General features: G+C 34.8%; 1 protein-coding gene across 11 annotated transcripts in view; it reads left to right on the forward strand.

Annotated features, from left to right (window-relative positions):
- The window catches only part of ABITRAM (actin binding transcription modulator), a 181,352-nt gene that overhangs the window by 1,235 nt on the left and 167,023 nt on the right, over positions 1 to 13,094 (forward strand). For 5 of the 11 annotated variants that reach the window (XR_012470786.1, XR_012470787.1, XM_074196762.1 and 2 more), the window contains exons 3-4: positions 6,125 to 6,254; positions 8,519 to 8,595. Coding sequence is in view for 4 of the 11 variants with exons in the window: in XM_074196762.1 (XP_074052863.1) it covers positions 6,125 to 6,254; positions 8,519 to 8,595 (207 nt within the window). In the remaining 7 variants the exon portion in view is untranslated. Of the gene's footprint in view, positions 1 to 6,124; positions 6,255 to 8,518; positions 8,596 to 8,681; positions 8,752 to 8,834; positions 11,748 to 13,094 lie in introns of those variants that run through there. The other 6 variants (XR_012470785.1, XR_012470783.1, XR_012470784.1 and 3 more) reach the window with 3 other exon arrangements.

The raw sequence follows: 13,094 nt of genomic DNA on the forward strand, positions 1-13,094 counted from the left end.
ACCATTCATTAATGATGCCTCATCTAATTTGAAGCTTTTGAGTCAATAATTGTTCCTTAAATCCCTAAATTGTTATAAAAGTCTTCAAGTGATTCACTTTGGGTTGTACTTTCTTGAGAAGTGGTAAAAACTAGTTCATCCGAAAGTTCAGTTAATCAATGAACATTTATTTTTGCCAGGCATCATGCTTAATAAGAACTAGGTTAAACCCTAAAGAACTTACATCATAATGTAATAATAGGAGATAAAAACATGATAGGTTTATATAATAATATATCTAATAGATATTATATAATATATTAATAGAAGCTATACTTAGAAATAAGCTTATAGTTTGGGGAGGAACTGCACTTCCATATGGGGTATCAGAGAAGACTCATTTAGAAGGTGATGTTGAGCTAAATCTGAAAGGAAAGTAGAATCAATGAAAATCTATGAAGAGGGATTGGTCATAGCCATTGGCAAGGCACAGAAATTTTAGAAAATCACTTTAACAGCTGTGGGGAAATGCATTGAGTAGGGAAGAGACTTGAAGCCCAGTTAGGAGGCTGTTCTAGTGGTTTATGGGAGAAGTGAGGAAGACTTGAAATAAGGAAGTGGCTCTATGAATGATCAGGAGGGGACATAGGGGGATATAGTAGGCAGAATTTGACCGCTGATTGGATTGGTAATATGAGAGTAAGGAGTTGAGGGTGACTTAGAAACTTTGAACCTGGGTGACTGAAAGGATGATGGTGCTCCAGATTAATATGGGGAGAGGTGAGAAAGTGAAAGATGAAAAAACTCTATTTTTGACATGTTAAATATCCAATGGGCAGTTAGCCTTGTGGGACTGGAGATCAGGAGAAAAGTTGGAGCTAGAGCTAGAGATCTACAAATCATAATAAAAATGAAAAAGAAAAGGATCCAGGATAGATGCTTGGGCTACACCCAGAATTAGTGGGTATGACCCAGATGATGAGTCAGTGAAATGGACTGAGGAATGGCCTCACAGGAGGAAAAACAGGAAAGAGCAGTGTCATGAAAACTCAAAGAGGAAAAAAATATCCAGGAGGGAGAGGGTTGTCTAATACTTTTTTCTTTTTTAAATTTTTTTAGTGAGTAGATTCTTACCAACTTTCTCTATCAGCTTGTAGGTTGAGTAACACTCTATTCTCCTGAGAGGATTTTATCATTGATAGATTTGATTATTTTTTGGTAACTTTTCCAAAGTGACTGCATTAACTATATAATATTTCCTACAAAGCTTTCTTCACTTCACAATAATACATTTATCAGCTATCTTTTAAATGTCTTCTTTGCTTTTTTCTTCTTTTTCTTAATAACATATAAAAATTTTCAACATTTTGTTTTTTAAAAATTTGAGTTCCAATTCTCTTCCTTGCTTCCTCTTCTTCACTTCCCCCTTCCCCTTTAGAAGGTAAGCAGTTTGATCTAGATTAGTTGTACAAAAAAACTTACATATTAGCTATGTTATTTTACAAAATACATATAACCCCCCCCCCCCAAAAGTAAAGTTTAAAAAGTGTACTTCAGTCTGTATTCATTGTCCATCAGTTCTTTTTCTAGAGGCATTTAGCATTTTTCATCATATCTTGGAATTATCTTAAATAATTATATTACTGAGAATAGCTAAGTCATCCACAGTTGATCATTGTACAGTATTGATATTAGTGTGTACAATGTTCTCCTGGTTCTTTTTACTTCACTTACAAATGCCTTTGGTTGCAGATACACCTTTTTTTCAGGTCTCTAGTGTATATTTTATTTTTAGTGATTTTTCTTCTCTTCTCATCCAAATAATTATGAAGAAATAATTAGGAGGCTAGAATGGACCTGAGAGCACAATATAGTCTAAGCTTTCTTAGCTACTTGTGTTTTTGATAGAATTTTCTTTTGTTTTATAGGATTTAAGGTTATTCCTGGTAGTGTGTAACACCTGTACTTTTTATTTTTCTTTTTTACTTTAACTTGAAAATAACAATTCTGAAACAATTTTGAGATGGCAGTTATGAGACTAACATAGGGGTCTGCTCAGGCAATGACACCATACTTGATACAACTAGTATTTAGACTTTGCTTTCTGAGGTATTTTGGGGAATAATTTAGCTAGTTCAAATGCCTACATAAATCCTTTCTGGATACTTAGCTGTTACTATTATCTCCTCTACCAAATTATCTCATATGTATTTTCTAATAAAAGTATATATATTGTTACCCCATTCCAATGTAAATTTGTCAAAGGCAGCAACTCTTTCTTTTTTTTTTCTTTTGGTCTTTATGTCCCCAGATGGAAATTGTAATATTTCATATCCTGTATTTAGTAGCTGGCTTTGAGACTAATAAAGATTTAAGATTATGTTTTAATTGATTAATTAAAGATACTGGGATATATGTATGTCCTGGAACACTGCTGTTCTATTAGAAACTAGGAGGGATGGGAATTCAGGGAAACCTGGAGGGATTTGCATGAACTGATGCTGAGTGAGATGAGTAGAATGAAAAAAAAACATTGGACACCCTAACAGCAACATGAGGGTGATGATCAACCTTGATGGACTTGCCCATTCCATCAGTGGAACAGTCAGGGACAATTTGGGGCTGTCTGCAATGGAGAATACCATCTGTATCCAGATAAAGAACCATGGAGTTTGAACAAAGTCCAAGAACTATTCCCTTTAATTTAGGGGGAAAAAACCTGATATCTTATTGTCTGATCTTGCTATCTCTTTTACTTTATGTTTCTTCCTTAAGGATATGATTTCTCTCTCATCACATTCAATTTGGATCAATGTATACCATGGAAATAATGTAAAGACTGGCAAATTGCCTTCTGTGGCGGGTGGGGGGAAAGAAGTAAGATTAGGAAAAAAAATTGTAAAACTCAAATAAATAAAATCTTTATATTTAAAAAAAGAATAAAATTAGCATAAAAAAAGAATATATCATTTTTATTTTCCAGCATTAGTTTTCAGAATTGAGAGATCTCTAATTCTAGATGACTAGCCTGGTTATTTAAATAAAATATACATTCACACACACACATATGCAGAACAGATGAAGGTAACTTGAAAGAAAGTATTAGAAGCTGGAGGAGGAAAAATGGCTTTTGAATTTGTAGTTTCAGCTTAGTCTTGAAGGATGCAAGGGGAAAACTAAGAAATGGAGGTGAAGGGACCAAGCATTCTCCACAAGAGGAACATGCAGAGAGAAGAGAGGGAGGATTTTGTTAGAGAAACTTCAAGCAAGTGTGGGTAGAGCAGGGTGTAAGTACATGGTGGTATGTGCAAGAAGGATTTAGGTTTTAAAGATCTTTTTGTTTTCTTTTGCAAGGCAATTGGTTAAATGACTTGCCCAAGGTCACAAGGCTAGGTAATGATTAAGTGTCTGAGGTTGCATTTGAACTCAGGTCCTCTTGATTCCAGTGTTAGTACTCTATCCACTGCCCCACCTAGCTGCCCCTGAAGAGCTTTAAGTGATAAACAGAAGAGTTTTTATTTGATTCTTTAGGTAATAAGAAGGCACTGAAGCTCTCACCTACCTTGTCAGGAACCTAAAAAGATATTTTAAAAAGTAGGAAGAAAGCTTAGCAGAACAAATTTCAAACTCTCCTACAAAGCAGCTTTCATCAAATTGATTTGATCCTGTGATGATTGACCATGATGGACTTGTTCACCTCAGTAGTACAATAATCAAAGAAAACTCTAAAAGACTTGTGATGAAAAACATTATCCATATCCAGAAAAGGATCTATGGAGTTTAAATGCAAACCAAAGCTTACTATCTAAATTTATTAAAAGTTGTCTTACGGGGGCGGCTAGCTGGCACAGTGGATGGAGCACCAGCCCTGGAGTCAGGAGTACCTGGGTTCAAATCTGATCTCAGACACTTAATCATTACCTAGCTGTGTGGCCTTGGGCAAGTCACTTAACCCCATTGCCTTGCAAAAAATAAATAAATGAATGAATGAATAAAAAAAAGTTGTCTTATATATTATGTTTTTTTCTCTCTTGTTTTTTTGTTTTGATTTGAGTCTTATCTCACAACATAATTAACATGGATCTCTTTTTAGCCTCTGGGGTTGGGGGAAGAGGGAGGCTGAGGAAGGAAAAAAATGTAAAACTTAAAAGTCTTACAGAAAAATGATTGTTGAAAGCCACTGTTTCATGTAGTTGGCAAAAAAAAATTTTTAAAGCATATATGTAGGGAAAGCTAGGTAATGCAGTGTATAGAGCACTGGCCCTGGAGTTAGGAGGACCTGAGACACCAAATAATTACCTAGCTGTGTGACTTTGGGCCAGGCAGTTAATCCCATTGCCTTGCAAAAAAACAAACAAACAAAAAAAAGCATGTATATGTCTTAGACCTTAAGATGACACCAAAACTAATTACAGGAGGAAGAAATTTTCAGAGCTGTGAAAACAGGAGAATCCTTAAACTGCACACCCATTTGATCCAGCCATATTACTATTAGGCATTTCTCAGATGGAAGAAAGAGGAAAAGGAACCATATATTTAAAAATTTATAGCAGCTTTTTTTGGTAGTATCAAACAGTTGGAAACTAAAGGGATACTTGTAGAATGGCTAAACAAATCACAGGATATGAATGAAATGGGATATTATTGTGCTTTTAAGAAAGGGGGTGGTTGCAGAGAAACAGGGAACTTTTATAAACTAATGCAGAGGGGTGGCTAGGTGGCGCAGTGGACAGAGCACCGGCCCTGGAGTCAGGAATGTACCTGAGTTCAAATCTAGACTCAGACACTTCATAATTACCTAGCTGTGTGGCCTTGGGCAAGCCACTTAACCCCATTTGTCTTGCAAAAACCTAAAAAAAAAAACTTAAAGAAAATAAACTAATACAGAGAACAGTGAGTAGAAGCAGAAGAATAGTAAATGCAGTGAGAACATTGTAAAGACAAAACAACTTTGAAAGATTTGTGAAGTCCAATCAATGCAGTGACCAACCATAAATCCACAAGTTGATGAAACTTGCTACTTAATTTTCATGCATTTTTGGACATAGCTGATGTGGGAATTTGTTTTACTTGGCTGTTATAAGGGCTTCACCCCTCTTTCCTCAGTTTGTAAAGTGGAAAGAGAAGTGCAATAGTATTGGGGCGGGGCGGGAATAAAGTAATCCATTGAAGTATCTTCTTTTTTTAATAAAAAAGGATGGAAAGGAAAAGAGGCCAGGCAAAAAAGACAGCTGTTTTGAAAGCTACATTATATACTTCAAAACAAAAAAAAGCTTTATATAATATAGACCAGTTTCATGTATAATCTTGAAAATTCAGGATGAGAATATCCAGAAGAAATCAAAATTGGGAAGAAGCCATTAGATTGAGCAATTAAGAGCTCATTGGAAATTTAGGAGAGTTGCAGTAGAATGATGACACTGGAAGTGGGATTGCAGAGGGTTTAAAAGAGAAAGGTAGTAGTTCATCACACTGTCATTTAAGGATCCCTTAAAAATATCCGACTGCATTTGCATTGTGTTCATAAATTTTTTTGTCTCTATATAGTGAGTGGTTTGTCCCTTTCAGTGGGAGTACCCTATATAGAGAACTGTTACTAAAATTTAACAAATATCATTCTGTTCTCTTCAGTCACTGTAAAAATGAAGATACGAGTACGCAGGGTAAAAAAGCATATATATATATATATATATATGTATATGTATATAGATCTGATATCAGATCTGAGTATGTATCATCCTCATTTGTAATGAGCAGATACTTATATCTAATTTTATAGGAAAAGATGAGATACTATATATGAGGGAATTTGTAAAGCTTAAAGTGACTTACTGACCTTTATCATTATTTTAAATTTCTCTTTTCAGTCTCTTAATAACCCTGATAACTCTGATCCTGTTCTATTACCTACTAAGATTTAATCTGTTTTCTAATATTTTTTGTATTTTCTTAGAACAGCAGTTTACAGTTTTGTCTGAAGCACATTAGTCCTTCCTTCTTTTCCTTCACCCTGCAACAGCCATAGGGGGCATGGAAATCATTGCCTCTAGACAAAGTGTTGAGTAATACAATGTAAACTCGCAGAAATTTTACCTGAGACAATAATAATTAAAAAATTAAATAACGGTTACTTTTTTTTTTATAGAATCTGTGTAATCACATTGGCAGAATCTCATCCACTTCTTCAAAATGGAAAAACAATTAAGAGTATTAACTATCAAATCAGTGCCAACTGTAGCAGACTTCAGAACAAGGTTTCTGGAAAGTTTAAACGGGTATGGATATTTGTTCTTATTATTGATCATTATTAATAATATTGAAAAAGTCAACCTTAAGAATAGATGGTAGTTAAATGTTAGATATCAAAAATCCTTTCTGATAATTTAAGGGAAATAATTGTTCTCTATACTGGTGTCAAATTCTTGAGTATTGTTCAGAGCTAGCAAAGATGAAAGCTCAAAAAATTATTGTCATGTAGTTGCCCTGTAATTAATAATTAAGTGGTGTGGCTTTTAAAGGGAAGTATTGGGATTGGAGAGCATATCTTCGGTCATGGTTTTTCCATATAATCTTTTGTGATTAGGAGGTAATACTTTTAGAATTGTTACATGATGGGGAAAGAGTTTTAAGATTTACAAAGTACTAAACAATACTTTCAAGTTTTGCTGGGTTAGGCAGATTATAATTCCTTTCCTTATTTAAAAAAAGCTTAAGTTTATGTGAGTAAGCTTGTACAAGATATACAAGTTCTTGCAATATTTAAGCAACTTTTGTTAGTTGCATTTTATAATCTGACTGAAGTAGATTTCTTTTTTCCAGATTTTTTTATACTACATTTTTAAAACATATGTCGAACTTTAATTCTGATATATTTGTGAGCTCATTGGGTCATAATGAGAAGCCAATTAGTCTTCATCTCCCCACTATCCATGGATCTACCAGTTTAGCTACTTGTGAATCGAGTATCTTCTATTTCCAGCACTTTTTAATATATATATACAAATATACACACCTCAACCATCCCCCTTGTTACAAGTACTCTTTTTCATACCCCTGCTGAAAAATTTCCATAAAGAAATGGGATTTCTTCTTGAAGTATCTTAAGGTCTTCATCATATTTCATGTAATATTTCAGTGTTATTCATTTTAAAACAATTTTTAAAATGCTTTTAACAACTAAATATTTTTAAAAGGGTAAAGCAGACTTACATGGATGAATTTCTCAAAAAGTCAAATGACTCTAGGTCTTTGCTAAAGTCATTTAAAAGCTGCTGAGGAAACCTTTTTTAAGCCCCATGACAGTTATGAGAACTTCACTTTCTGATTTGTAAGAAAAGATGAAATTAGGAAGCAAAACTTAAAAATTTATATATCATATAAAATTTATTATTATAAAGCAACTTTAATAGCATTATATAGCAATCTTGGAAAGTTTATCCTAGAAAGTAGGCAGTACTATTACAGTTCAGTTCAGCAAACATTAGAAGGTACTAGCTAGGTGCTGGGGACAAAAAGAAGAAATAGATTATTAAGTATGTTGGGTTTGTCATTTCATTTAATAATGGGTCTCATTTCCTTTGTCATGAACTTAATCCTTTATTACTTTTTTTAATGTATGAATTTAACTTTTTTCCCAGCCCAAAAACCTTGAGTTAGTATGCTCTTACCTCAAATATAAACTCCTTATCAATAGTTTTTATCAACAGTATTATTCCCTTGTTTCCAGCCTTATTTCACAGATATTTTTTCATATACAGTATACTCCAGCCAAACTGGATCACATAATTTCTTGATTTTTATCCTGACTTTCCCAAGTTATGTGTTTTGTTCTATCCTTTCCCCAGTCTTGTCCTTTTGAAATCCCCACCCACCCACCCAAGACTGGCTTGAGTTGACACTTCCTCCATGAAATATCTTTGGTAAACACTACAGCATCTTCTTCAGTTTTTCAAGACATTTCATTTAACTCCTTCTCTGCACTTAATCGAACTTCTAACTTGTGTTAGTTGTCCATAAGATCATAAGATTTACATCTGGAAGGACTTTTTGAGGTCATCAAATCCATCTTCATTTTACAAATGACAAAACTGAGGCTTCTAAAGATTTCAGTTAACTTGCCAGAGGGGTCACATAATTAGCAGAGTTCAGATCCAAATTCTGGTACTTTGATGCCAAAATCCAAAGATCTTCCCATACTACAATTGTAAATAAACATATTATTCTTCCCTTACTAGATTGTCAACTCCTTGAGGGCAGGGACTCTTTAAAATTTCTTCTTTGTGTATTTGTAGTCTCTAGTACAGTGCCATGAACATAGAATATGATCAGTAAATGTTTGCTAAATGGAGTGAATTTTCACTTATTAAATTTTTCCATAATAAAGTTAGTCACAAATATTTACACATTTTTTTTAAAAAAAGTTCACCTCTATATAATACTTTAAATTTTACTAAATTCTTAGTTTTAAATTTAAGGACTGCTTCTATGTTAAAGAAAGATTAAAATAAAAATAAATTCTTATTCTTTCTTTTATATCTAGGGGGCACAATTTCTAACAGAACTTGCACCTCTGTGTAGGATATCCTGTTCAGATGGAGAAGAATATACTGTGTCAAGGTCAGTTGAATAGAACTTGGGGGAGAAAGAAAAGGGAAGGAGTTTTCTCTTAAAAGTAGTCCTTTCAAAACATTTTTTTTTAACAGCTGTGTGAGAGGACGGTTGATGGAAGTAAATGAAAATATTCTAGCTAAGCCATCCATTTTGCAGGAAAAGGTAAAAACAAAAGTGCCTTTTTCATACCTTCTTGTTTATTTTTTGTAATTTTGCCTATGTCAGATTTTGGATTTATTTTCTAGCCATCCACTGAGGGATATATTGCTGTGGTTCTACCCAAATTTGAAGAAAGCAAGAGTGTTACTGAGGGATTGTTGACGCAAAAACAATATGAAGAAATTGTGGTGAAACGAATTAATAGCAAATCAGAAACATCGTGAAGACAAATAAAATAAAAAAGCGACTCACAAATCTACATGTGTTAAAGGATCAACTGCTATAGAGTACATGATTGATCAAGAAAGTGGTGGTAGGAACAGTCCTCTCCATACTGTGGAATGGCCCTACTTCAGTTCCTGGCCACTTCAATATTGGTGATTTTTGCCTGTCCTTTTTGATAAATTCTACTTAGGTCATCTTCCCCTCATCTACCTCTTAGATTGATTGGCTCTGCCCAAGAATGCTTCATTTCTCCTAAGCTCTTCTCATTTATTCAAACACAACATAAACAATTAGGAAGGTGCAAACACTATTTTGTTTTCATTTTGAGTTCACTTTGGTGAGATGTTGTGCCAGAACATTTAGACATTGCCCAAGCACAACTTTTGATTGCCTGATTTGGAAGAGAAGAGATTAGGAATGAGAGGACATATAAACTAGACTATCCGTCTTCATATATTTTTATTATTTTTTTTTAGGTTTTTTTTGCAAGGCAAATGGGCTTAAGTGGCTTGCCCAAGGCCACACAACTAGGTAATTATTCAGTGTCTGAGACCAGATTTGAACCCAGGTACTCCGGACTCCTGGGCCAGTGCTTTATCCACTGCGCCACCGAGCCACCCTCAGTCTTCATTTATTTATTTTTTTGACCAGAGCTATTATTTTATCAATATGGGGGAGCTTTTGGTGAGTATCTCTCTTTCCCATTGCAGATGGCCACATGCTCTTCAGCTAAAAAGAGCCAAAGAAAGCTGTTTGGTGTCCTAAGAGATTGCCAAGGGTAAAATCTGACACAGAGGCAAGACTTGAATCCAGGCTCTCTCTTTCCAACATGCTGTTTGCCTTGTCATCTGATCTTAAGTAAAGCTTTTTGAATTTCTGTCCCTTTATTATTTCTGGGGTATTCTCCTTTATCTTGGTCCAGAGCTGAGACACTGAGATTCAAGTATATGAATTCTCAGTAAGTGAATAGCAAATGAGTTATAGTGCAAAAGCATTACAAAAGGTATAAAATATTATCCAACATGTAATGTTTGATATTCCTTTTTGGGTCTTGACTGATGAATTTGTTGAAGAATGCACATCTATTAACTGCTTTCCAACTTAAGAGTATTAAAGTTGCTGAGGGTTTTGAGAAGTTAAGAGTCAACACCAGGTTATTGTAACTGGAATTTGGAGGCCAATTCCCCATCCCTGGGGCTTCTCTCAGGTAAAAAAAAGCTAACTCAGTCTTTGAGCATTTATTGCCTGGCTTTATATGCATGTGTAAGGCTCTAGGCACATCAGGGTTCTTAAAACCTCAGGATCTAAAAATCTAAATTTTAAAGGGAGAATATGTCATGTGACATGAAGAATTTTAGGACTGGAGAGAGCCTGAGAGTTCATTTTCATCAGTATAAAGAGAGGTCAGTTACAACTCTCTTGTACTGTTGAAGAACCTGCAGGGGAGAGAACTTGCCCAGATTACATAGTTGTTGTATCTAGACAAGAACCCAGTTCCCTTGACTCTCCATACCATCCTTTCTACTATATAATTTGATGTTGAAACCTCTATACATTTTAGGAAAAAACCCAATCTAGGAGCTGAGTTTCGAACTTTCTCATGCAGAAGTATGGGACAAAATGTGGGTTCTGAACAAAGGAAAAATAGGTGAAGATCTTTAATGTGTTACAAAAATAGTCACAGTATTACAATGGTCAGAATACTGAAGATCTGGCCCCTATATCTTTTTTTTTTTTTTTGGCACTCTAGTTTCTATGTGTCTGAGCCAAATTTGAACTCAGGTCCTACCTGATCCAGGGTCAGTGCATCTTTTGCACCATCTAGCTGCCCTCCCCATATCTTTTCCTATTGGTTGCTAAATGCATTCATTTGTTTTTATTAATGGAAATGTATCTCCAGTTTTAAACTGAAGAATTCAAGCTATGGGAAAACATTTTATTTTGCAAGAAATTCAGTTGTAGCACATTTATTCCATTTAAGTAATACCCGTAAACAGTGATTTCATAATTACATAGGCATATCAGAAAATAAATGATTTCTAGAGATTTAAGGTATTGCAAAGCCTGAGGAATTTACAAGAAATGAAACTGCTTAAAAACATTAAGTGTGAAAAATGAAAACTAAGCAGAACATAACAGTATGTCAGAGGGTCTTAAGAACCTCTTGATAGCTGCTTTATTGGATTGAAGATTCATTGAGAAATTTTGGTTTTCATTCTTTCATCAATAAATATTTTCCTTCTCACATCCTTTGATGTCTTCCCTATTTATCTTCTCTCTCCATTTTTAAATCACTTCCCTTTTCTTATTTTCATTTCCCCAGTCTCTAGCTTTGGCACTGTTTCCCCTTGCTTAACATGGCTCTTAATTCTTTCACTTCTAGGAGGTCAAATTACTGTGTGTGTGTGTGTGTGTGTGTGTGTGTGTGTGTGTGTGTGTGTTTAAAATGAGATTGTATATTCTTACATTTACTATGGGTGGGCTGAAGGTGACCCTTGCAAGAACCAAATAAATGGGATCCTACTGTATTGACCAACACTTATGTTGGCAAAATTCAAGAAGTGTTGAAAGCCAGGGACGGAATATTGGGTTTGATGGTCGCAAATTCTGTTCTTACAAGTGTCCCCTTGAATGCTATCCAGTTTTTCTCTACTGTGATTTTTTTCATTAGTGAAATTGGTGTGATGCTTATCTACCTCCCATGAATGTTGTTAAGATTAATTAGTTGATGGTGGTAAAACATTTTTTATAATAAAGTGTTCTAAAGTATGTGACATCGTTGTAATGCTAGCATTCACTACTAGTCTAGTCTTTCTGTGTTCCTTTTCCCTGCTCTAGCAGCATCACTGATGTGCTCACTTTTTACAAACTCAACAGTTTTGTGTAGTCATACACCCTTACCCTCTTCTTCCTAATGGGGAGGCAGAGGCTGGTAGATTGACTTTAGAAAACAGTTGCTTGGTAAACACCAGAAGTCAAGGACGACCAGGTTGCCAGAAGAGGGAGCCAGTCCAGTTCAGAAAATATTGAATAAAGACAGTCAAGTATATCTGATAGGCTTCTGAAATAATTGAGAACTCAGGAGCAGAGTAGTCAGCTTATTATAGTTCTGCGGTCATCTCCACAGGACTCTGGACAGTGGCTTTCTTGATATTTATGTGAGAAGGGTGACTAAGTTACACTTAGCACACTGAAGATCTGGTTGGACTAGTAAAATGTCTGAAGGCTTGAGGCTTATAAATATTCCTAATATCATCCTGGCTTGATACAATTTTGTTTTTAAAGCAATGGACTGGGAGACAGAACATCTGGGTTTGACCAGATTCAGTACTTACTGTCTGACTTCAGGGAAGCCACTGAAAGTCTCTGAGCTGAAATTCTCCTCTAAAAAGAAGGCTCATCCTTGCAGTGTTAACCTTTATTGTGAGCCAAATACTTGCAGATGGCAAAGTACTTTGGAAACCTATAGTAGCCACCTGGAAGTCCAAATTTTAGATGTAGGTTTTTCTGATTTCTATCTTTTTCGGCAAAGCACAAGATGAACCCCTTGGAAGTTGAAGAGGAGAAGGGAAATCCTCTTTCCTCTTCTTTTTCTGTTAGTTGAATGGGTTTTCTAACAGTGGGCTAAGTGAAAGTACCTAAGAGGTTCTTTTGAAAATCATTTTGGGAATTGTTATGAGTGCATAGCAACCTGAGAAGGCATTCTTAACTTTTTCTGTGTCAATCATCTCTTCTCAACATAATTACATAATTTTAATTGCACAAAGTGAAATGCATACAAAGTAACCCATCATTTTCAAATCTAGCTATGAATCTATTAGAGAAATGTGATATAGCAATATGTCTAGCAGCAGTTCTCTAATAACTAAATGACATTTCAAGATAATTCACGACGAATAAATGGTATGAAAATATCTGATTTCTATTGGTGACAGGTATTGCTAACATTGCTGTGATTTGTTAACATTTATAATGAAAGGAAATGTTAAATTTCAGTTAGAGGTTAATAAAAATAAAAGACGTAATTTCTTTTTAATTTATTTTTATTAAAGATAATATTTGAGTTTTACAATTTTACCCCCAATCTTGCTTCCCTCCCCCCAACCACCCACGGAAAGCAC

Source organism: Macrotis lagotis, chromosome 8 (genome assembly GCF_037893015.1).
Source record: "Macrotis lagotis isolate mMagLag1 chromosome 8, bilby.v1.9.chrom.fasta, whole genome shotgun sequence".
NCBI classification, from domain to species: Eukaryota; Metazoa; Chordata; class Mammalia; order Peramelemorphia; family Peramelidae; genus Macrotis; species Macrotis lagotis.